Consider the following 24435-nt stretch of genomic DNA (forward strand, 5'->3'; position numbering starts at 1 on the left):
CTAGCCCAAATCCAGTCTCCATCCAACAGCACCCACCCATACAGCACCCACTCCATAAGCTGCCCCAACACTACTTCCCATGCAATGGCACCCACCCATCCAGCACCCACTCCGAAACCTGCCCCAAAACCCATCCAACGGCACCCACACCATCCAGCACCCACTCGCTAACCTGTCCCAACACCATCCAACAGCACCCACCCATCCAGCACCCACTCCGTAACCTGTCCTAACACCCATCCAACAGGACCCACCCACCTAGCACCCACTCTGTAACCAGCCCCCACACCAGTCCCCATCCAACAGAACTAGCCCAAACACCAGTCCCCATACAACAGGACACACACCATCCAGCACACCAGAAATGATCACCCCAAAACTGGCCAGCATTTCTTCCTGCAATGACCGAAAATGGTGGCATGACTCTGAAAACTAGTGTGGCCTGGGAGCATGAGAAGAAACCACAGTTTAATTTGAGGTCTCAGGCAGATAAAATTGGAGACGTCTTGGGAGAAGGGTCTGCACTTGATGTTCTGAGTACACCAGATCCATTGGGAGCTGCTCACCTCTGGGATGAGCTAAACTTTTTTCTTGCTGATGAAAGGCAAAGGAGTCCTTTCCCCAACAGGTGTCTGAGGGGATTTATGCAGAGAGGCTCTCCCCTGGGTCCCTTCACTCTTGGGGAGTGAAAGGCAGCAGAAAGCAGCAAGCAGAGAGCTGATTTGCATGAAGAGGCCGTTCTCCAGCACTGGGGGTTTAAGAGAGAATCGGAGGGTCCCAGACACAGACCCATTTGCCTCAGGAAGCCGAGCTCGTCTGGATTCCCCACCATGGCCTGGGCCCCTCTGCTCCTCACGCTGCTCACTTACTGCTCAGGTGCGGCGAAGGTGTGTGGGTGTGTGGGCGGGGGGACGGGGCGGGAAGCTTTTCTCAGTCTTTCAATCAAAGGGGACTCTGATTTTAGACCCATTTCTCCCATTGGTTCCCCGAGCTGCTGGCCCAGAGCTTTAATCATCAAGATTTTATCCCCATGTTTTCTCCTCCTGTTGCAGGTTCGCTCGCCCAGTACGTGCTGACCCAGCCGCCTGCAGTGTCTGTGTCTCCAGGGCAAAATGCTCAACTCACCTGCACAGGAGAAAAATCTGACAAATACTATGTGTACTGGTACCAGCAGAAACCTGGCCGTGCCCCCGTACTCGTCATATACAAGGACAGTGAGAGACCCTCTGGAATCCCCGATCGATTCTCTGGGGCCAGCTCCGGTAACACGGCCACGTTAACCATCACTGGAGTCCAGGCGCAGGACGAGGCTGATTATTACTGTCTGGTGAGGGACAGCGACAGTAGCACTACTCACAGTGACACAGCCAGACGGGGAAGTGAGAAACAAACTGCCCGTTGACACAGGGGATCATTTATTCTCATTCTTTCTGGGACAGCGTGAGGGGCCATTTCTGAGCTGGGAATGGAGGCGTCTTATTTCATCTGCCCACAAACCCTTCTCGGCAGCCTGGGCTCACACTTTGTCTCCTTAGTAACCCCAGGGGTGGGAAAGGGCTGAGTCTTCCCTCCCCTGGCGCAGGCCCCAGGCTCTGCACTCCAGTGAGTTGACAGGCCCATTCGGAGCATTAGGAAGTCCCCCAGCAGACAGCTCTCGTATGGGCTCCTGCCCCGGCCAAACAGCCATTGCTAGTGAGAACCCCAGGGGGTCCTGAGGAAAGGGCGAGGTGCCACACCGCTGCCTCTCAGGAGGTGGCCAGGTTACTCAGTAGCCCACCAGCTGCTCTTCTTCTGAATCGAATCCTCAGGGGAGTGGGGTAAACACAGCAGTGATGCCATTACCAAGTGTCCAGAGGGTTGTCAGAGTGCACCTGCCATACTGGAGTTGTGCAGAGCAGGGATCGAGCGCTTCAGGGGGGATCTCACTCCCGAAAGGTGGTTTGCTGAGAGTCCCCACTGGGTTCAACCCGGGGCATCAAAAGGCAAAGTGAATTCCACGTAACTAGAGCTGCTCCAAATATTTCAGACAAATAACTTATTCAGCAAAAGGTCCAACCGAAAGGACGCACAAATTGGACCCGGCTCGTTTTGGCCAGTCACAAACTGGCCAGAGGGGGGCTGGTGCTGCTCTTACTGTTCCTGACACACACACCCCGTGCTTCATTTACCCAGTGGGGAGGGCGCTCACCTAGACCATGGGCAGCCCACGTACAACTCCACACTCTAACCATTCCAAGCCAGACTTTTACAATACTCCAAAACACGTAAAACATTTCAGATTCGATCTGAGCTGAACTGAAGACACGTCCAGTAACGCCGGCTATTTAACCATCTCCGGGGCCCTGGCAGAGGACGAGGCTGATAATTACGGTGCTGTGGTGCACAGCAGGGCCTGTTCCAGTGACTCGGTCAGATGGGGAAGTGAGACAAACTCCTCCCTCCCCTTCCCCCATCCAGGTTCTGTGGTGGGGGGAACAAAAACACACAAGCTGCCGTGTTTGGTTTCTGCCTGTAACGCATCACACAACAGTTGTTCTTCTCAGCGAAGCTCATTTCCCCACTCGCAGCAGTTGCCCAGCACTTCCCTAGTCTTCCCTGTTCTCTCCTCAGACTCTGGCTGCTGGGGTCCAAGTGGACACCTCGAAGAATATAAGAACGGCCACCCTGGGTCAGACCAATGGTCCATCTATCCCAGTAGCCTGGCTTCCCATAGTGGCCAGTGCCAGAAGCTTCAGACGGAATGAACAGAACAAAGCAATTACTGAGTGATCCGTCCCCTCTCGTCCAGTGCTAGCGGCTGGAAATCTAGCCATTGATGGACCTATCCTCCACGAACTTACCGAGTTCTTTTTGCACTCCTAGTTATTTTTGTGGCCTTCACAACATCCCCTGGCAACGAATCCCACAGGATGACTGTGTGTTGTGTGAAGAAGTACTCGCTTAGGTTTCTTTTAAACCTGCTGCCTATTAATTTCATTGGGTGATCCCTGGTTCTATTGCTATGGGACAGGTTAACAACATGTCCTTATTGACTCTCTCACACTGGTCATGATTTTATGGACCTCTACCATCTCCCTCATGTGTTCTCCAAGATGAACCATCCCAGTCTTTTTAATCTCTCCTCAGATGGAAGCTGATCCATACCTCGAACCACATTTTGGTGGTTCCTCTTTCTACCTGATCCATATTGGGATACAGCTCCCAGGTGTCAAGAGTTCCAAATAGAAGCGGTGGAACTTCTGAAAGACCGACCGGGAAATATACCAGGAAGCGCTGGAGAAGAGAGTAGTGACAATCCCAGCCTGGCATCTCTCGGTAAATGAGACCTACCGTCGCTTCTGTGGTGCTGTCTACAAAGCAGCCTGCAGAGCCATCCCACGCGGTTGCTCCCCGGTCTACATCCCCTGTCTCGAGGAGGAGAGCGCTGCCTTGCACAAGCAGTAAGAGGCATCTGGTGACCCAGACGCCGCTGACCATCTGATCGAATCATTGGACACTGCTCGCAGAGCCAGATGGCAGGAGACGACCGAGAGGATGAGCTTTACCTGCTCCAGATGCAAGTCTGGGAGTCGCGCCAACACCTTGGAGCAGCGCAGCAGCCACCTGCACCCTGCCGACCTTCAGTGACACCCAACCAGGTAGCCGGACACCACTGAGAGTGGCCAGAGCACCTTTGGAGAAACAGGTGCGAAGACAAGTGAGGAACGAATGGCGTATATTTCAATATGTACACCAGATCAGAAGCTGCCCACAACCGTTTACTGTAACAGAGCTGGAACAGACACTGGGTAGCATCAAGTGTGGAACAGCTGCGGGCTATCTCCAGAATTCCTGAAAAACCTTGGCGCCCGTTCTTGGCATATCATTACTGTCGGTGTACTTCAAGGCACTGGAGCGCTCTGTCCTACCGCACATGTTACCCGACGTGGAGAGAATTTTGAGCCTTGACCAAGCCGGCTTTCGCCGAGGCCGTAGCACATGCGAACAAGTTCTCGCACTGACCGTATTTGTTGAAAATGGTTCCAGAAAAACTTGAAAACAGGCGCTGTTTTCATCAATCTAACCACAGTGTACAATACGGTACAGCACACTGGCCTGCCCATGAAGGTATCACAGGTCCTGCGACCTTGGGTCACAGGCGTCATTTAACTATTCCTCCGCGATAGGCAATTGAGAGTCTATATGGGGGAGAAGACGAGTGCTTAGAGACGACAATGGGTTACCCCAGGGTACTGTGCTTTCGCGAACCCTGTTCAATCCTTACATCAATGTCCTGCCAACAACAGAGCCATGAAAGTTCATTTACGCAGACGACATCTGTTGCGGTACCCAAGCCCAGACATTTCACCAGCTCGATGACACCTTAAACCGGGACATGATAAAGTTCGCTGACTGCTGTAAGACTTTTTGCCTCCAGCCAAGCGTCATAAAAACAGTCTCCAGTTTGGTCTGTCTTCATCACACCAGTGCAACCCGAGAACTGAATGTTTATCTGAATGGTCACGAGGTGAAGCATGAAGTAGAACAGGTCTATCTAGGTGTGACCTTCGACCGCACACTGAGTTATCATTTCCTCCTGAAGAAGACAGCAGCTAAAGTTAAGACCTTAATAAAAGTCTTCAATTTAAAGTTAACAATCTTCTTTGCAAACTGGCTGGTTCGTCTTTGGGTGCTCGTGCTCCAACCAGCCCCTCGTCGCCAACCCCACAATTTGCCTGCTCGGTTGTGACCTACCCCATCGCCAATGGTCCCTTTTGAACAGGTTCCGGACCGGGCAAGGTCTCTGTGCAGCCGACCAGTATCGCTGGGGCTTTGGTGGCAGCCCTTTGTGCTGCTGCGGCGTAACCCAGACGGTAACACACTTGTCAATGAAAGCTGCTGACAGGTCCAGCAGTTCTCCTGGGCCACCGCATCACCCCACTGGAGATTCCATTGCTTGGCTAGACGACTATGCACACACTAAACAAATACCTTTTCCAATTCTAAAACGTCTTTTTTGACATGGGGTATCCAGAACTGCACACAATATTCAAGGTCTGTGCATACCATGGTTTTATATAGTGTCATGATGATATTTTCAGCCTTCTTATCTATCCCTTTCCTATCATTCCGAACACTGTTCGCTTTTTTGACTGGGCTGCACACTGAGCAGATGTTTTCAGAGACCTCTCCACAATGACTGTAAGATCTCTCTCTTCAGTGGTAACAGCGAACGGCGACCCCATCATTTTATATGTACAGTTGGGATGATGTTTTCCACTGTGCATTACTTTGCATTCACCAACATTGAATTTCATCTGCCATTTTGTTGTCCAGTCGTCCAGTTTTGAGAGATCCCTTTGGAACTGCTTCGCAATGAGCTTTGGACTAAATTATCTTGAGTAGTTTTGTATCATCTGCAAACTGTGACACCTCGCTGATTGCCCCTTTTCCAGACCAATTAGGAAGATATTGAACAGCACTGGTCCTATCCAAATCCTTCTGGACTCCACTATTTGCCTCTCTCCACTCTGAAAACTGACCATTTTTTCCTACTCTTTGTTTCCTATCTTTTAAGCAGTTACTGATCCACGCAAGGACCTTCGATCTTATCCCTGGAGAGCTGCCCTGCACGGCCCCAGTATCCGCTACTGCTCACGGTGGGGTGCCCCTGGGATCAGAACAGAACATTAGTGTCCCAGGAAGAGACAACAATAGCAAACCAGCTAGGAGGAGGTGACTTCATAGAATCATAGAATATCAGGGTTGGAAGGGACCTCAGGAGGTCATCTAGTCCAACCCCCTCCTCAAAGCACGACCAATCCCCAATTAAATCATCCCAGCCAGGGCTTTGTCAAGCCTCACCTTAAAAACTTCTAGGGAAGGAGATTCTACCACCTCCCTAGGTAACGCATTCCAGTGTTTCACCACCCTCCTCGTGAAAAAGTTTTTCCTAATATCCAACCTAAACCTCCCCCACTGCAACTTGAGACCATTACTCCTTGTCCTGTCATCTTCTACCACTGAGAATAGTCTAGAACCATCCTCTTTGAACCACCTCTCAGGTAGTTGAAAGCACCTATCAAATCCTCCCTCATTCTTCTCTTCTGCAGACTAAACAATCCCAGTTCCCTCAGCCTCTCCTCATAAGTCATGTGTTCCAGACCCCTAATCATTTTTGTTGCCCTTCGCTGGACTCTCTCCAATTTTTCCACATCCTTCTTGTAGTGTGGGGCCCAAAACTGAACACAGTACTCCAGATGAGGCCTCACCAATGTCGAATAGAGGGGAACAATCACTTCCCTCGATCTGCTGGCTATGCCCCTACTTATACATCCCAAAATGCCATTGGCCTTCTTGGCAACAAGGGCACACTGTTGACTCATATCCAGCTTCTCGTCCACTGTCACCCCTAGGTCCTTTTCCGCAGAACTGCTGCCTAGCCATTCGGTCCCTAGTCTGTAGCAGTGCATTGGATTCTTCCGTCCTAAGTGCAGGACCCTGCACTTATCCTTGTTGAACCTCATCAGATTTCTTTTGGCCCAATCCTCCAATTTCTCTAGGTCCCTCTGTATCCTATCCCTACCTGCCACCATATCTACCACTCCTCCTAGTTTAGTATCATCCGCAAATTTGATGAGAGTGCAATCCACACCATCCTCCAGATCATTTATGAAGATATTGAACAAAACCAGCCCCAGGACCGACCCCTGGGGCACTCCACTTGACACCGGCTGCCAACTAGACATGGAGCCATTGATCACTACCCATTGAGCCCGACAATCTAGCCAACTTTCTACCCACCTTAGAGTGCATTCATCCAGCCCATACTTCTTGAACTTGCTGACAAGAATACTGTGGGAGACCGTGTCAAAAGATTTGCTAAAGTCAAGAAACAATACATCCACTGCTTTCCCTTCATCCACAGAACCAGTAATCTCATCATAGAAGGTGATTAGATTGGTCAGGCATGACCTTCCCTTGGTGAATCCATGCTGACTGTTCCTGATCACTTTCCTCTCGTGTAAGTGCTTCAGGATTGATTCCTTGAGGACCTGCTCCAAGATTTTTCCGGGGACTGAGGTGAGGCTGACTGGCCTGTAGTTCCCAGGATCCTCCTTCTTCCCTTTTTTAAAGATGGGCACTACATTAGCCTTTTTCCAGTCGTCCGGGACTTCCCCCGATCGCCATGAGTTTTCAAAGATAATGGCCAATGGCTCTGCAATCACAGCCGCCAACTCCTTTAGCACTCTCGGATGCGACACATCCGGCCCCATGGACTTGTGCACGTCCAGCTTTTCTAAATAGTCCCTAACCACCTCTTTCTCCACCGAGGGCTGGCCACCTACTCCCCATGCTGTGTTGCCCAGCGCTGTCTGGGAGCTGACCTTGTTCGTGAAGACAGAGGCAAAAAAAGCATTGAGTACATTAGCTTTTTCCACATCTTCTGTCACTAGGTTGCCTCCCTCATTCAGTAAGGGGCCCACACTTTCCTTGGCTTTCTTCTTGTTGCCAACATACCTGAAGAAACCCTTCTTGTTACTCTTAACATCTCTTGCTAGCTGCAGCTCCAGGTGCGATTTGGCCCTCCTGATTTCATTCCTACATGCCTGAGCAATATTTTTATACTCTTCCCTGGTCATTTGTCCAATCTTCCACTTCTTGTAAGCTTCTTTTTTATGTTTAAGATCCGCTAGGATTTCACTGTTAAGCCAAGCTGGTCGCCTGCCATATTTACTATTCTTTCGACACATCGGGATGGTTTGTCCCTGTAACCTCAATAGGGATTCTTTGAAATACAGCCAGCTCTCCTGGACTCCTTTCCCCTTCATGTTAGTCCCCCAGGGGATCCTACCCATCAGTTCCCTGAGGGAGTCGAAGTCTGCTTTCCTGAAGTCCAGGGTCCGTATTCTGCTGCTTACCTTTCTTCCCTGTGTCAGGATCCTGAACTCGACCAACTCATGGTCACTGCCTCCCAGATTCCCATCCACTTTTGCTTCCCCTACTAATTCTTCCCGGTTTGTGAGCAGCAGGTCAAGAAAAGCTCTCCCCCTAGTTGGCTCCTCCAGCACTTGCACCAGGAAATTCTCCCCTACATTTTCCAAAAACTTCCTGGATTGTCTGTGCACCGCTGTAGTGTTCTCCCAGCAGATATCAGGATCATTAGTCGCCCATGAGAACCAGGGCGTGCGATCTAGTAGCTTCTGCAAGCTGCCGGAAGAAAGCCTCATCCACCTCATCCCCCTGGTCCGGTGGTCTATAGCAGACTCCCACCACTACATCACTCTTGTTGCTCACACTTCTAAACTTAATCCAGAGACACTCAGGTTTTTCTGCAGTTTCATACCAGAGCTCTGAGCAGTCACACTGCTCCCTTACATACAGTGCTACTCCCCCACTTTTTCTGCCCTGCCTGTCCTTCCTGAACAGTTTATATCCATCCATGACAGTACTCCAGTCATGTGAGTTATCCCACCAAGTCTCTGCTATTCCAATCACGTCATAATTCCTTGACTTCACCAGGACCTCCAGTTCTCCCTGCTTGTTTTCAAGGCTTTGTGCATTTGTATATAGGCACTTGAGATAACCTGCTGATTGCCCCTCATTCTCAGTATGAGGTAGGAGCTCTCCCCTCACAGATGTTCCTGCCTGTGCTTCCTCCCAGTATCCCGCTTGCCCACTTACCTCAGGGCTTTGGTCTCCTTCCCCCGGTGAACCTAGTCTAAAGCCCTCCTCACTAGGTTAACCAGCCTGCTCGCAAAGATGCTCTTCCCTCTCTTCGTTAGGTGGAGCCCGTCTCTGCCCAGCACTCCTCCTTCCCTAGCTTGGGTTGCATTCATCTTAATCTAGGCAGATACAACTTCTGAAACCCCTGGGGAATCCCTTCCAAAGACAGGACCAGGCTGATGACGTGATCAGTGTAGCCAGCACAGAGAAGAACACCCTGAAAAGGAACACCATGAACGCTGCAAACAATTGTACAGTGATGTTCCCTCTGGCTGTGAGAGACAGTGAGTGGGGGCCCGCTTTGTGATGAGCTCAGCATGGAAGGTCTACAGCTTTTGTAAAACCCCGACCAGAATAATTTTAGTAAAAGCAGCACTGACCAACAGGGGGTGCTCTTCACCTTCACAGTGCTGGAGCTCAGAGTCTCTACTCGGGCAGTGTAAAGCAAGTCAGGCTACACACTGCTGGGCTAGAGAGATCTCTGGGCTTTGGGGCTTTCTATTCCCCAACAGCACTCACATGACTGAGCTGGACAAGGGACCCTAGAGACCACTGTTTGGATTCCAACCTCCCAGCCACTCCCTCTCTGCTCCCTGGTCTCTGGGGCAGGGGTTCTCCGACTGGCAGTCTTGCTTGGAGTGGTGCGAGGGTCACGACAAGATCACAAAAACCCAGGGGCTGCTATAACAGAGAGGGGGCAAGCATTGCCTTCGGCCTGCCCTCACTGTCCTGCTGCTGGGAAGTACCACTCAAAGGGAAGCACTCAGGAGCCAGTTGCCTTGATCCTCATGGTCCCCATTGCTCAGCTGGTTTCTCGCTGTCTTTCAGTGGGGCTCCCCTCCAGGAGTGTCCGTGCAGAAGGGTCTCGGCCCCACCCTTCCCAGCGGAGCCTCACCTAGCAGCATGCTCCAAAAGCACCCCAGAGCCCCCCAGCAGCACCCATCCTGGTCAGTCCCAACCCCAATCAAGCACAACTCCAGAGCCCAGCAGCAGCCACTCACTCCTCAAGCCATCGGTCTGCAGCAGCCACATCTCCCAGGGACACCTAACCAGCCAGCAGCCGTCCCATCGGACAAACAGCTCCAAACCAGCCAGGGTTTCTTGCGGCCACAAAACCCATGGCAAAGGGACGCTGCAAGAGCAGTCACGCACCACTCCCTAGCAGCTCAGGTACATCATTTCAGGTACCCGGAGCAGCCGGTGAAGAAGTAAATCACCACAGGGCTGGCGATACCCCAGCCAGGAGCTCCAACCCTGAACCAGAATCAGCTGTTAGTCCCGGCTGGGCTGGAGGGAGGAGAGGAAGGGACTTCCTCTTCCCCTGAAAGGAGTATGGGGCTCTGTCAGACTCACCCCAAAAAACCTTCCCCAGCTGCAGCAAGCTCAGCATCCTCCCCTGCTTCCTGCCCCCATCGCTCCTCAGCTGCAGGGGGAGGGGACACTGTACAGGGAGCTGCTCCCCCATCCGCCCAACTCCCATGCATCTGGACCTCCCATATCCAGACACCCCCACCAAGCCTCACCCCGTGCACCTAAAACTCACCTAGCTCTCCATACCCAAACCGCACCCCACTGAACCTCAACTCCTGCATCTGGAGACCCCCTGCCTCCAGACTGCCACCCCTGCACCCACACCACCCCCACTGACCTCCCTGCACTCAAACCCTGACCCTTATGAGCTCCATCACCCTGAGCCCCCACATCCAGACCCCCATGCCACTAACCCCCCAACTAACTGCACCCAAACTCCCCGCTGACACCCCCATGCCCAGACCCCTCCATTGATCCCCAACCACCTTCACCTGGAAGCCCCTGCACAGTCACATTGTCCCTGGACTTGGACCCCGCCCCTCCCCGAGCCCCTGTGCATCCACATCCTGCCACAGTCTGCCTGCACCCAGACTGTCCCACACAGGTGGGACTCCTGGATCCCCCGACACTGAGCCTCTTCAGACTTGGATCCTGCCTGGTTCAACCTGCCTGCCCCACACCGAGTCCACCTGGCACAGAGGGGAAGAGTCTCATGGTGTTTCTGGGACAGCAGCTGTTCGAACTTAGGAGACAGCATGCCGACACACTCACTCTCCCCCAACACACACTGCCTCTGTCTCTCTCCCCCTCCCGCTCACACACACACACACGCGTCCTGTCACACACTCCCCCGACCCCCACACCTGCACAGGAGAAGAGACTGACGAATACTATGAGCAGTAGGACCAGAAGAAACCTGGCCGTGCCCCCCCTACTCGTTATATACAAGGACAGTGAGAGACCCTCCAGAATCCCGGAGCGATTCTGTCTGTTGGGGCCCTGGCTGATGCCATCTCAGCACAGCTCTGCTGGGGAGCTGGCCACACGCGGAGTCCTCGGCCGGGCTGGGCAAGGGCTGAGTCTCTCCTCCTCTGACACAGGCTCTGCCGCTGTGCAGACAGGGCTCCGTGCTCCTCTGAGTGGAGAGGCCCATTCTGCTCCCAGAGGAGTTTTGGGAAGTCCTCCAGCAGACAGCTCTCCTGTGGGCTCCTGCCCCGGCCAAGCAGGCATTGCTACTGAGAACCCCAGGGGTCCTGAGGAAAGGGAGAGGGGACACACCCCTGCCTCTCAGGAGGTGGCCAGGTTGCTCAGCAGCCCATCAGTTGCTTTACTTCTGAATCAAATCCTCAGGGGAGTGGGGTGAATATGGCTGTGATGCCATTACCTACCCTCCTGAGGGTTGTCACCGTGCACCAGTCATACTGGAGTTGTGCAGAGCAGGGATCGAGGGCCTCAGGGGGGATCTCACCCCCAAAAGAGAGTTTGTTGGGAGTCCCAATTGGGTGTAGCACTGGACATCGAATGACAGAGATACTCTTCCAGGATATTGTGATTGCAACTGAACTCTGTGGAGATTTACGGTTCCTCAGCACTCTCGGTGTAGGGGATCTAAGGTGACGGTCAATTTCTACTCTGTCCGGAAATGTTCAAAAGCACAGGGTAAAGCGCCATGCAGGAGCCCGGGGTGGTTCTGCCTCCCTGCCCCTTCTCCTGGGGACGGGTCTGTCTGTGTCTCACAGAGTTAGATTCATGTAGCCGCACCCAGGTGGCTGCCCAGCTCTAGATTCTCTTAATCTTCATCCAGGGGGCTGCAGCTGCCCGAAAAACTGACTGATCTCTGCCCAACATGACAAAGCCGAGGGCCTGATCACCTGGTTAGTGTGGAGAAGGACATCCTGGAAGGAAGAGGCTCAATGCTGGAAGGGACTGGGTAGCGATGTTCCCTACAGGCCTGGAAAGTCAGGGACGTGATCATGGCAAGTGCGACACTGGCCACTAGGGGGCAATAGTAATCTGTGGGAGCCGACCCCACTGCAGGGAGTGGCTCTGAGTGCTGGTGTGCACCGGCCCTAGATGTTGGGGAAGGTGTGTGTGCCACACGCTCAGAGGCAGGGGCTGTCAGCGCGCCAGGCACTAGACCCCTCCGCCTCGAGCCCACGAACACTCACAGTCTACTGAATAACAAAGGACGCTTTGCGAGGGCTGCCAGAAATAAACAGGGCATCGTCCTTGGCACAACGGCTTAAAGGGAGAAAGAAAAGATGAACCAGCAGCTCCTCACTCGTTCCCGTGGGGCGGCCGGGCCAGACCTGAGCAGGGCTGTGACCCGCTCACGAGGGCCCAGGTTGCAGTTCCCAGAGTGAGGAGCCAAGTCCAGCCAGCCCCGTGGAATGGGGAGTTTCTGCGTCATATCGGGACTGTCCTGGGAACCATGGATTGATGTAAGGTCTGCAAATATCAACCTCCGTCATTCAGCCGCCACTCCGAAACTAGCCAATTCCAGTCCCCATCAAACAGCACCCACCCATCCAGCACCCACTCCATAAGCTGCCCCAACACTAGTCCCCATGCAACGGCACCCACCCATTCAGCACCCACTGTGAACCTGTCCCAACACCCATCCAACGGCACCCACACCATCCACCACCCACTCCATAACCAGCACCCACACCAGTCCCCATCCAACAGCACCCCCACGATCCAGCACACCAGAAATGATCACCCCAAAACTGGCCACCATTTCTTCCTGCAATGACTGAAAATGGTGGAATGACTCTGAAAACTATTGTGGCCTGGGGGCATGAGAAGAAACCACACTATTCTTTGAGGTCCAAGGCAGATAAAATTGGAGACTTCTGGGGACAGGGGTCTGCACTTGGCGTTCTGAGTACACCAGACCCATTGGGAGCTGCTCACCTCTGGGATGAGCTAAACTTTCTTCTTGCTGATGAAAAGCAAAGCAGTCCTTTCCCCTACCGGTGTCTGAGGGGATTTATGCAGAGAGGCTCTTGGGGAGTGAAAGGCAGCAGCAGCCAGTGAGCAGGGGGCTGATTTGCATGAAGGGGCCGTTCTCCAGCACTGGGGGTTTAAGAGAGATTCGGAGGGTCCCAGACACAGACCCGTTTGCCTCAGGAAGCCGAGCTCGTCTGGATTCCCCACCATGGCCTGGGCCCCTCTGCTCCTCACGCTGCTCACTTACTGCTCAGGTATTACAAGCGGGAGAGTTTTTCTCCATCTCTTTAGTCAGGGGATTTTCTCTTCCTTGGGTTCCTGCACGGCCTGTGGTGTGTTAGCTCTTGAAATACTGATTGTATCCCCATGTTTTCTCCTCCTGTCTCAGGTTCTCTGGCGCAGTACGTGCTGACTCAGCCGCCTTCAGTGTCTGTGTCTCCAGGGCAAAACGCTCAACTCACCTGTTCGGGAAGCAACATTGGTAGCAAGAATGTGCAGTGGTACCAACAGAAACCTGGCAGCGCCCCACTACTCGTTATATATGGTGATAGCAGCAGACCCTCCGGAATCCCCGATCGATTCTCTGGCGCCAACTCTGGTAACACGGCCACGTTAACCATCACTGGAGTCCAGGCGCAGGACGAGGCTGATTATTACTGTCAGGTGTGGGACAGCAGCGCTGCTCACAGTGACCCAGCCAGATGGGGAAGTGAGACACAAACCTCTCGTCAGCAAAGGGGAACGTTTAAGAGCATTCATCCTTTGACAGCATGAGGGGCCATTTCAGAGGCGGGGAAGCAGGTATCCTATTGAATCTGCCCAGAAATCCTTCCAGGCAGAGCCTGGGACCACGCTGCGTCTCCCTCATAACCCTTGTGAACAATCTCACCCCAATGCACAGAGATCTAAAGGACAATTCAGAGAGCGAGGGGAGCTCGTCCCCATTCCTGTTAAAGGGACAAACTGGACTCACACCCAGTGCATGAGGACGCCCCTCACCTGGCAACAGTCCAGGGCTGGACACTGTTCTCCAAACTTCTCCTGCCAAAGTCAGACACGTTCTCTTCTCCTCACAGCTTTGTCTAGACATCCACTCACACAGACACAGGGCCCCGCAGTGGGAATGGGGGATGGACCCTGGCACTGGAGAAGATCACTTGAGTGTCAGGCTCCTGGAGCCGGCAGCGAGAGCTCACTTTTCCCTGCTCTCCATCCCCATGGGCCTTGGGGACGTCTGTGTCCTGCACCCCGTGTCCCAGCCTCCAGATATCCAACACAACAGCCCACCCGCGAGCCGGGGCCGAGACCTGTGACAAACCCCCACGTGGCACCAGCAGGAAGGAGAAGAGCCTCAGTCTCTGACTAACGGGAATGTCAAAGGGCTGATTTCGGAGGGGAAGCGCACAGGAGCAGGAGGGCTCTGACCGCACAGAGCTGCGCCAGACTCTCAGAGCCATGAGCGAGGGCGAAGGTTCGTTTGCGCAGCCCTGACACCCGGGTGAGGGAGGCAGTGTGAATGCACTGGGCTGGGTTCGCTGATCCCGGCTTAAAACAAGAAGTCCCAGAATGCACGTCTGCTACTTCCGCAACCATCACCGTCCACTCAGTGCAGGAGCTGGGACCAGAACTGCAGAGTTTCCGGCTCCAAGGCCTGTGCCCTGAACGCTGCCTCTCACCCGTCCTGCTGGGGCAGGCTCAGTGCTGCTGCTGGTGGCTACCTGCCCCTCTCTGCTCCCTGCTGGGGTCATTCTGGGAGGGAGATCGAACGTGGTTAACAACAACTTCACAATCGCTTCTGCAAACCTCTTTATTCAGCCCCAGACTGAAGGGGGCTGCTTTCCTGCGCGAGATACACCCCACCGCAACCACGGACACCCCACAGACCTTCCTTGCCTGCCCAGCAATGCAGATAGCACAGAGCTGAGCCATAGGATCAGCAGAGATTGAAACCGCGCGAAAGGACCACTTGCGACAGATGGGAGTTACTGAATAGTTCGCCTCAAGGCACAGACCAGTGTTCAGAAGAGCCAAGGATCATTTGCGGTGGTGTCTGTGCAGGTTCACAAGAAGCATCAGGAGTCCTATACAGCTACGGCCGTTCCTATGTATCCGTTTCAGTGGAGGAGGCCTGTGGGGTGTTCTGAAGCGACATCAGCCCATTGTGACTTCCCTGCCCGGTCTGGGACATTTCAGCTCCTGCCACCACCAAGCTGTGCTGTGTGTAAAACCCTGTCTGTAGGGCGCTGACCCGCTCCAGGGGAATGACTGAAACAGGGCCTGAGATGGCTAAAGACCCTCACCACAGCATGCCCCCCCCTTCACACACGGCACTTTCCCTGTGATCTTGAGGACCAACGAGGCAGGATCAGATGAGCACAAAGGTGGAGCTTGTGTGCGCCTCCCCCAGGAGGATCAATATAATGGGCAGATACAGTCAGGCAGTCTCAGCGCATTTGGCTCTTTTTCTTCCCAGGGCCTGAAATCTCCTCACCATGCTCTGGGCTCCCCTCCTCCTCCTGCTGGGAACGGGGTGCACAGGTGAGAACAGGGGAGCGGGGTCAAGACACCCTGAAGTTGCTGCTGGAGTCAATGCACAGACTGCGTCACTCCCGGCCGGGGACGGGCCCCGTGGGGTTCACCGGTTTCTCCATTGTTTCCCCAGCATTCAGCTCGCAGCCTGTGGTGACTCAGCCCCCTTCAGCCGCCCTCAGGGGCCTGCACAGGCTGCTAGGTTTGGTCTCTGCCTGTCGCATGTCACACAAACACGTGTCCTGCACTCTGCCTCTCCGCTCCTCAGCCCCTGTCACGGGGTGAGAGCCGGCTTGAGGCACAGGCACGGTCTATATGGCCAGGCCCAGGGTCCTGGCTATTGTGGCAAGATCAGAATCTCGGCCTTCATGACGAGAAATTATACCCTCTCCTCATGGGTTGTTTGAAAAGGCTTGAAGCACGACTGCAGTGTCCCTGACACCTGCCTGAGTCTGCAGACAGCCTGAAACAACAGCTCCAGAGCTGTGACCCACCCACTCATCCTAACCCGGAGAACCTGCTGCTTGTTGTAGGTTCTCACCACCAGAGCACTCTGTGTATTGGGGCCTGGCTGATGCCATCTCAGCCCAGGTCTGCTGGCCACACGCAGAGTCCTGTGCTGGGGTGGGTCAGATTTGAGTCTTCTCTCCCCTGGCACAGACTCCACCGCTGTGCAGACAGGGCTCCGTGGGCCCATGAGTTTAGAGGCCCATTCTGCTCCCAGAGGAGTGTTGGAAAGTCCCCCAGCAGACAGCTCCCCTGTGGGCTCCTGCCCCGGCCAAGCAGGCATTGCTACTGAGAACCCCAGGAGTCCTGAGGAAAGGGGACACACCCCTGCCTCTCACGAGGGTGGCCAGGTTCCTCAGCTGCCCATCAGTTGCTCTACCTCTCAATCAAATCCTCAGGGGAGTGGGGAGAACACGGCAGCGATGCCGTTACCAGCTCTCCGGAGGGTTTTCACCATGCACCTGCCATACTGGATCTGTGCAGAGCAGGGATCGAGTGCTCCACGGGGGATCTCACCCCCGCAAGAGGGTTTGTTGGGAATCCCCGCTGGGTGCAGCATGGGGCCCCAACACCCATCCCCATTCAACAGCACCCACCCCATCCAGCACCCTCTCCATCACCTACCCCAGCCTCAGCCCGCATCCCACAGCCCCAAAAACCCTGAAAAGGAACAGCGTGAATGTTGGAAACAACCGTACGACGCTGTTCCCTGCAGCTGTGAGATAGTCAGGAGGGGGCAGCGTTCCCATGAGCTCAGCGTGCCGGGCCTGAACTCTTGTGAAACGCTGGAAGGACTGATCGTAGTAATAGGACACTGACCACCCGGGGAAGCTCGTCCTCTCTCCAGTGCTGGAGCTGGGTGTCTCGGTGAGTGCAGCCGTGTCCAGGTGCCAAGCTACAAACTGTGGGGACAGAGACATCTCTGGACTTGGGGCTTTTCATACCCCAACAACTTTCCCCTTTCCAATGTGAAGGTCACGACAAGATCACCAAAACCCAGTGGCTGCTCTGACCCGGGATGGGGAAGCGAAGGGGAGGGAAGCAGAAGTTCTCTCTCCCTCTCCTGCTGCCACATTCCCGTCCCGCTGCCCACACCAGGTCCTTCTGCAGGGAAAGCCACGAAAATCCATCAAGAGCCAGCTGCTTTGCTCACCAGGGGCCCCATTGCTCACAGTATCCTCAGCTGGTTCCTCACCATCTTTCAGGGAGCTTCCCGTGAGCAGTGTGCAGCGCAGAAGGGTTTCAGCCCCTCCCCTACCCCTTTCCAGCAGGACATCCAAAAGCAGCATCTTCCAGGAGCACCATCACCACCCAGCCGCACGTCCACCACCCAGCAGCCGCCACATTTTTCACTCCCAAACCCCCGCCAACACCACGCCCCAGGCAGCAGCTGTAAATCCCACAAGCCATCAGTCCTCACCTGCCAAACCTCTCAGAGACACCTGCACAACCTGCACCGCCAGCAAGTCCCAGTACCCGTCCCACCAAGGACACACAGCCCCAAACCAGCCAGGGTTTCTTGCCCCTGCAAAAGACTGTGGGTCAGGATCATGACAAGAAACCCAGCTAGCTTTGCAGTGGCAAGCAGACAACGTTGGAGACTCCTCACTCCAGGGGGAGTGCTCTGGACGGTTACAGTCTGAGCAGACACAGCACGTCAGGAGCCCCTCACCCCCAAGATGAGCTTCATTTTTCCTTGCAAATGGGAAACAAAACAATTCTTGGGTCTGTCCGTAGCTGTCTCTGAGGGGAGGGAGGTGCCAGCAGCAGCCAGTGAGCAGGGAGCAGATTTGCATGAAGGGGCCGTTCTCCAGCGCTGGAGGTTTAAGAGGGAATTGGAGGGTTCCAGCCACAGACCCGTTTGCCTCAGGAAACCGAGCTCGTCTGGATCCACCATGGCCTGGGCCCCTCTGCTCCTCACACTGGTCACGTACTGCTCAGGTGCGGCGAGGGAGGGGGGCTTATCTCAGTCTTTCAATCAAAGAGCGTCTTTGATTTTAGAGCCATTTCTCCCACTGGTTCCCCGGGCTGCTGGCCCAGAGCTTTAAGCATCATGATTTTATCCCCGTGTTTTCTCCTCCTCTTGCAGGTTCACTGGCCCAGTACGTCCTGACCCAGCCACCTTCAGTGTCTGTGTCTCCAGGGCAAAATGCTCAACTCACCTGCACAGGAGAAAAGATTGACAAAAAGTATGTGCAGTGGTACCAGCAGAAACCTGGCCGTGCCCCCGTACTCGTTATATACAAGGACAGTGAGAGACCCTCCGGAATCCCCGATCGATTCTCTGGGGCCAGCTCCGGTAACACGGCCACGTTAACCATCACTGGAGTCCAGGCGCAGGACGAGGCTGATTATTACTGTGAGCGGTGGGACAGTGACAGTAGCTCTGCTCACAGTGACACAGTCAGACGGGGAAGTGAGACACAAACCTCTGTTGTCAAAGGGGCACATTTATTCTCCTTCTTCCTGTAACTGTGTGAGGGGCCCTTTCCAAGGTGGGAATGGAGGCTTCTTATTTCATCTGCCCACAAACCCTTCTCAGCAGCCTGGGGTCACAGTATGGCTCCTTAGTAAGCCCTGGGAGCCATCTCACCTCCCTGCATGGGGGAGAATCCTGGCCCCATTGATGTCACTGGCAAAATCCCCGTGAATTCAGTGGGGCCAAGATTTCACCCCGATGCTTGCAAAGCCAAAGGCTGATGCAGGGAGCAATGGGATCTCCTCCTCATTCTTCTTACAGGGAGAAACAAGAATTAGACCCACCCCTGGCTCTGTTACAGCTCTGAACTCTGCCTCCTCTTCTGTTGTCCCCCGGAATGAGGACGCCCCTCAACTGGTAACAGTCCAAGGCTGGACACTGATCTCCAAGTTGATGGCATGGATGACACAGAGAGGCAGAGCAGGCTGCGAGGAACAGCCTGTGTGCTGCAATGACTGTGTCGTGATGCTTCTCCACAGCCATGCAGAGGAATGTCATCAGGGCGTGTGTGACATTGACCACTGGGGGCGGCTGATCTTCCACAAGCTCAGCATCCTCCCCTGCTTCCTGCCCCCAGCGCTCCTCAGCTGCAGGGGGAGGGGACACCGTAAGGGGAGCTGCTCCCCCATCCACCCAACTCCCATGCATCTGGACCTCCCATATCCAGACACCCGCACCAAGCCTCACCCCGTGCACCCAAAACTCACCTAGCTCTCCATACCCAAACCCTACCCCACTGAACCTCAACTCCGGCATCTGGAGACCCCCTGCACCCAGACCCCCTGCCTCCAGACCTCCACCCCTGCACCAACACCACCCCCACTGACCTCCCTGCACTCAAACCCCGACCCTTATGAGCTCCACCCCCCTGCATCACCCTGAGCCCCCACATCCAGACCCCCATGCCACTGACTCCCACCAACTAACTGCATCCAGAGTCCCCCGCTGAGACCCACATGCCTAGACCCCTCCATTGATCCCCAACCACCTTCACCTGGAAGCCCCTGCAAAGTCCCATTGTCCCTGCACTTGGACCCCGCCCCTCCCCGAGCCCATGTGCATCCACATCCTGCCACAGTCTGCCTGCACCCAGATTGTCCTACACAGAATCCTCTCACCCGACACCTGGATCCCCCCACACTGAGCCCCTTCATACTTGGATCCTGCCTGGTTGAGCCTTCCTGCCCCACACCGGGTCCACCTGGCACAGAGGGGAAGAGTCTCATGGTGTTTCTGGGACAGCAGCTGATCAAACTTACCAGACAGCATGCCGACACACTCACTCTCCCCCAACACACACTGCCTCTGTCTCTCTCCCTCTCCCGCTCACACACACAGACATACGCGTACTGTCACACACTCCGCCCGACCCCCACACCTGCACAGGAGAAGAGACTGACGAATAGTTTGTGCAGTAGGACCAGAAGAAACCTGGCCATGCCCCCCCTACTCGTTATATACAAGGACAGTGAGAGACCCTCCGGAATCCCGGAGCGATTCTGTATGTTGGGGCCCTGGCTGATGCCATCTCAGCACAGCTCTGCTGGGGAGCTGGCCACACGCGGAGTCCTGGGCCGGGCTGAGCAAGGCCTGAGTCTCTCTTCCCCTGACACAGGCTCCACCGCTGTGCAGACAGGGCTCCGTGCTACTCTGAGCAGGCATTGCTACTGAGCAGGCATTGCTACTGAGAACCCCAGGGGTCCTGAGGAAAGGGAGAGGGGACACACCCCTGCCTCTCAGGAGGTGGCCAGGTTGCTCAGCAGCCCATCAGTTGCTCTATTTCTCAATCAAATCCTCAGGGGAGTGGGATGAATGCCCAGGGCATCGAAAGGCAGAGACACTCTTCCAGGATATTGTTATTGCGCCTGAACTCTGTGGAGATTTACGGTTCCTCGGCACTCTCGCTGTAGGGGATCTAAGGTGGCAAAGGTCAATTTCTACTCTGTCCGGCAATGTTCAAAAGCGCAGGGTAAAGCACCATGCAGGAGCCCGGGGTGGTTCTGCCTCCCTGCCCCTTCCCCTGGGGACGGGTCTGTCTGTGTCTCACAGAGTTAGATTCATGTAGCCGCACCCCGGTGGCTGCCCAGCTCTAGAATGTCTTAATCTTCATCCAGGGGGCTGCAGCTGCCCAAAAAACTGACTGATCTCTGCCCAGCGTGACTAAGCCGAGTGCCTGATCAGCTGGATAGTGTGGAGAAGGACATCCTGGAAGGAAGAGGCTGAATGCTGGAAGGGACTGGCTAGCGATGTTCCCCACGGGCCTGGAGAGTCAGGGACGTGACCATGGCAAGTGCGACACTGGCCACTAGGGGGCAATAGTAATCTGTGGGAGCCGACCCCACTGCAGGGAGTGGCTGTGAGTGCTGGTGTGCACCGGCCCTAGATGTTGGGGAAGGTGCGTGTGCCACATGCTCAGAGGCAGGGGCTGTTAGAGCGCCCAGAACTAGACCCCTCCCCCTCGAGCCCATGAACACTCACCGTCTGCTGAATAAAAAAGGAGGTTGTGCGAGGGCTGCCAGAAATAAACGGGGCATTGCACTTGGCACGACAGCTTAAAGGGAGAAAGAAAAGATGAACCAGCAGCTCCTCACTCGTTCCCGTGGGGTGGCCGGGCCAGACCTGAGCAGGGCTGTGATCCTCTCACTAGGAGCCAGGTTGCAGTTCCCAGAGTGAGGAGCCAAGTCCAGCCAGCCCCGTGGAAAGGGGAGTTTGTGCGTCATATCGGGACTGTCCTGGGAACCCTGGATTAATGTAAGGTCTGAAAATATCAACTGCCCTCATCCAGCCCCCACTCCGAAACTACCCCAATTCCAGTCCCCAGGTAACAGCACCCACCCATCCAGCATCCACTCCATAACTAGCCCAAACACCAGCTCCCATCCAACAGCACCCACACCATCCAGCACTCCGGAAATGATCACTCCAAAACTGGCCAGCATTTCATCCTGAAATGACCGAAAATGGTGGCATAACTCTGAAAACAATTGTGGCCTGGGAGCATGAGAAGAAACCACAGTTTAATTTGAGGTCTCAGGCAGATAAAATTGGAGACTTCTGGGCAGAGGGGTCTGCACTTGACGTTCTGAGCAGACCAAACCCATTGGGAGCTGCTCATCTCTGGGATGAGCTAAACTTTCTTCTTGCTGATGAAAAGCAAAGCAGTCCTTTCCCCTACCGGTGTCTGAGAGGATATATGCAGAGAGGCTCTCCCCTAGGTCCCTTCGCTCTTGAGTCCTGGAAGGCAGCAGCAGCCTGTGAGCAGGAGGCTGATTTGCATGAAGGGGCCGTTCTCCAGCACTGGGGGTTTAAGAGAGAATCGGAGGGTCACAGACACAGACCCGTTTGCTTCAGGAAGCCGAGCTCGTCTGGATCCATCATGGCCTGGGCCCCTCTGCTCCTCACGCTGCTCACTTACTGCTCAGGTATTAGAAGCGGGAGAGTCTTTCTCCATGTCTTTAATTGGGGGATTTTTTCTTCTTGGGTTCCTGCACGCCCTGTGGTGGGTTAGCTCTTGAAATATTGATTGTATCCCCATGTTTTCTCCTCCTGTCTCAGGTTCTCTGGCCCAGTACGTGCTGACTCAGCCGCTTGCAGTCTCTGTGTCTCCAGGGCAAAACGCTCAACTCACCTGTTCGGGAAGCAACATTGGTAGCAAGAGTGTGCAGTGGTACCAACAGAAACCTGTCAGCGCCCCGCTACTCCTTATATATGGTGATAGCAGCAGACCCTCCGGAATCCCCGATCGATTCTCCGGGGCCAACTCCGGTAACACGGCCACGTTAACCATCACTGGAGTCCAGGCGCAGGACGAGGCTGATTATTACTGTCAGGTGGGGGACAGCAGCGCTGCTCACAGTGACCCAGCCAGATGGCGAAGTGAGACACAAACCTCTCGTCAGCAAAGGGGAACGTTTAAGAGCATTCATCCTTTGACAGCATGAGGGGCCATTCCAGAGGCGGGGAAGCAGGTATCCTATTGAATCTGCCCAGAAATCCTTCCAGGCAGAGCCTGGGACCACGCTGTGTCTGCCTCATAACCCTTGTGAACAATCTCACCCAATGCACAGAGATCTAAAGGACAATTCAGAGAGCGAGGGGAGCTCGGCCCCATTCCTGTTAAAGGGACAGACTGGACTCACACCCAGTGCATGAGGACGCCCCTCACCTGGCAACAGTCCAGGGCTGGACACTGTTCTCCAAACTTTTCCTGCCAAAGTCAGACTCGTTCTCTTCCCCTCACAGCTTTGTCTAGACATTGACACACACACACACGGCCCCGCAGTGGGAATGGGTGATGGACCCTGGCGCTGGAGAAGATCACTTGAGTGTCAGGCTCCTGGAGCCGGCAGCGAGAGCTCACTTTTCCCTGCTCTCCACCCCCACGGGCCTTGGGGGCATCTGTGTCCTGCACCCCGTGTCCCAGCCTCCGGAGATCCTACACAACAGCCCGCCCGCGAGCCGGGGCCGAGGCCTGTGAGAAGCCCCCACGTGGCACCAGCAGGAAGGAGAAGAGCCTCAGTCTCTGACTAACGGGAATGTCAAAGGGCTGATTTCGGAGGGGAAGCGCACAGGAGCAGGAGGGCTCTGACCAGGGCTGATCCCGGCTTAAAACAAGAAGTCCCAGAATGCACGTCTGCTACTTCCGCAACGATCACCGTCCACTCAGTGCAGGAGCTGGGACCAGAACTGCAGAGTTCCCGGCTCCAAGTCCTGTCCCCTGAGCGCTGCCTCTCACCCCTCCTGCTGGGGCAGGCTCAGGGCTGCTGCTGGTGGCTACCTGCCCCTCTCTGCTCCCGGCTGGGGCCATTCTGGGAGGGAGATCGAACGTTGTTAACAACAACTTCACAATCGCTTCTGCAAACCCCTTTATTCAGCCCCAGACTGAAGGGGGCTGCTTTCCTGTGTGACATACACCTCACCGCAACCACGGACACCCCACAGACCTTCCCTGCCTGCCCAGCAATGCAGATAGCACAGAGCTGAGCCACAGGATCAGCAGAGATTGAAACCGCGCGAAATGACCACTTGCGACAGATGGGAGTTACTGATGGCATCTCACCCTAGGTCTGCTGGCCAAACACAGAGTCCTGTGCTGGGGTGAGTCAGGGTTGAGTCTTCCCTCCCCTGGCACAGGCTCCACCACTGTGCAGACAGGGCTCCGTGCACCCGTGAGTTTAGAGGCCCATTCTGCTCCCAGAGGAGTGTTGGAAAGTCCCCCAGCAGACAGCTCTCCTGTGGGCTCCTGCCCCGGCCAAGCAGGCATTCCTAATGAGAATCGCAGGGGTCCTGAGGAAAGGGAGAGGGGACACACCCCTGCCTCTCACGAGGGTGGCCAGGATCCTCAGCAGCCCATCAGTTGCTCTACTTTTCAATCAAATCCTCAGGGGAGTGGGGTGAATACGGCAGCGATGCCGTTACCAGCTCTCCTGAGGGTTTTCACCATGCACCTGCCATACTGGAGCTGTGCAGAGCAGGGATCGAGTGCTCCACGGGGGATCTCACCCACGCAAGAGGGTTTGTTGGGAATCCCCGCTGGGTGCAGCGTGGGGCCCCAACACCCATCCCCATCCAACCGCACCCACCCCATCCAGCACCCACTCCATCACCTGCCCCAGCCTCAGCCCGCATCCCACAGCCCCCCAACCCTGAAAAGGAACAGTGTGAACGTTGGAAACAAGCGTACATCGCTGTTCCCTGCAGCTATGAGACAGTCAGGAGGGGGCAGCGTTCCCATGAGCTCAGCGTGCCGGGCCTGAGCTCTTGTGAAATGCTGGAAGGACTGATCGTAGTAATAGCAACACTGACCACGCGGGGGAGCTCGTCCTCTCTCCAGTGCTGGAGCTGGGCGTCTGGGTGAGTGCAGCCGTGTCCAGGTGCCAGGCTACAAACTGCGGGGACAGAGACATCTCTGGGCTTGGGGCTTTTCATACCCCAACAACTTTCCCCTTTCC

General features: G+C 55.0%; 6 protein-coding genes and 1 gene segment (V, D, J or C); all 7 read left to right on the forward strand.

The window, feature by feature from the left end:
* LOC102937026 (immunoglobulin lambda-1 light chain) overlaps positions 1-24435 on the forward strand; it is a 537592-nt gene that overhangs the window by 446312 nt on the left and 66845 nt on the right. The window contains exons 1-2 of one of the 39 annotated variants that reach the window (XM_043529661.1): positions 17849-17946; positions 18095-18392. The exons of 37 other annotated variants lie outside the window; for them this stretch is intronic. In XM_043529661.1, coding sequence (XP_043385596.1) covers positions 17901-17946; positions 18095-18392 — 344 coding nt within the window. In that variant the 5' untranslated portion in view covers positions 17849-17900. Of the gene's footprint in view, positions 1-17848; positions 17947-18094; positions 18393-24435 lie in introns of those variants that run through there. One more of the 39 variants, XM_043529656.1, reaches the window with a different exon arrangement.
* LOC102941305 (immunoglobulin lambda variable 3-21) overlaps positions 1-24435 on the forward strand; it is a 550568-nt gene that overhangs the window by 438444 nt on the left and 87689 nt on the right. The window lies entirely within an intron of this gene.
* Positions 1-24435, forward strand: part of LOC122461352 (immunoglobulin lambda-1 light chain-like) — a 567620-nt gene that overhangs the window by 426999 nt on the left and 116186 nt on the right. The window lies entirely within an intron of this gene.
* LOC102941083 (immunoglobulin lambda-1 light chain) overlaps positions 1-24435 on the forward strand; it is a 389283-nt gene that overhangs the window by 305831 nt on the left and 59017 nt on the right. For 3 of the 40 annotated variants that reach the window (XM_043529677.1, XM_043529688.1, XM_043529674.1), the window contains exon 1: positions 21846-21906. The exons of 26 other annotated variants lie outside the window; for them this stretch is intronic. In XM_043529677.1, coding sequence (XP_043385612.1) covers positions 21861-21906 — 46 coding nt within the window. In that variant the 5' untranslated portion in view covers positions 21846-21860. Of the gene's footprint in view, positions 1-13065; positions 13224-13357; positions 13656-21827; positions 21907-22039; positions 22335-24435 lie in introns of those variants that run through there. 11 more of the 40 variants (XM_043529680.1, XM_043529707.1, XM_043529696.1 and 8 more) reach the window with 11 other exon arrangements.
* Positions 1-24435, forward strand: part of LOC122463057 (immunoglobulin lambda-1 light chain-like) — a 375063-nt gene that overhangs the window by 270762 nt on the left and 79866 nt on the right. The window lies entirely within an intron of this gene.
* LOC102935130 (immunoglobulin lambda-1 light chain-like) overlaps positions 1-24435 on the forward strand; it is a 376593-nt gene that overhangs the window by 250028 nt on the left and 102130 nt on the right. The gene's annotated exons all lie outside the window — the stretch shown is intronic.
* LOC119563806 overlaps positions 1-24435 on the forward strand; it is a 331177-nt gene that overhangs the window by 196790 nt on the left and 109952 nt on the right.

The sequence above is a fragment of the Chelonia mydas genome, chromosome 15, assembly GCF_015237465.2.
Source record: "Chelonia mydas isolate rCheMyd1 chromosome 15, rCheMyd1.pri.v2, whole genome shotgun sequence".
Classification (NCBI taxonomy): Eukaryota; Metazoa; Chordata; order Testudines; family Cheloniidae; genus Chelonia; species Chelonia mydas.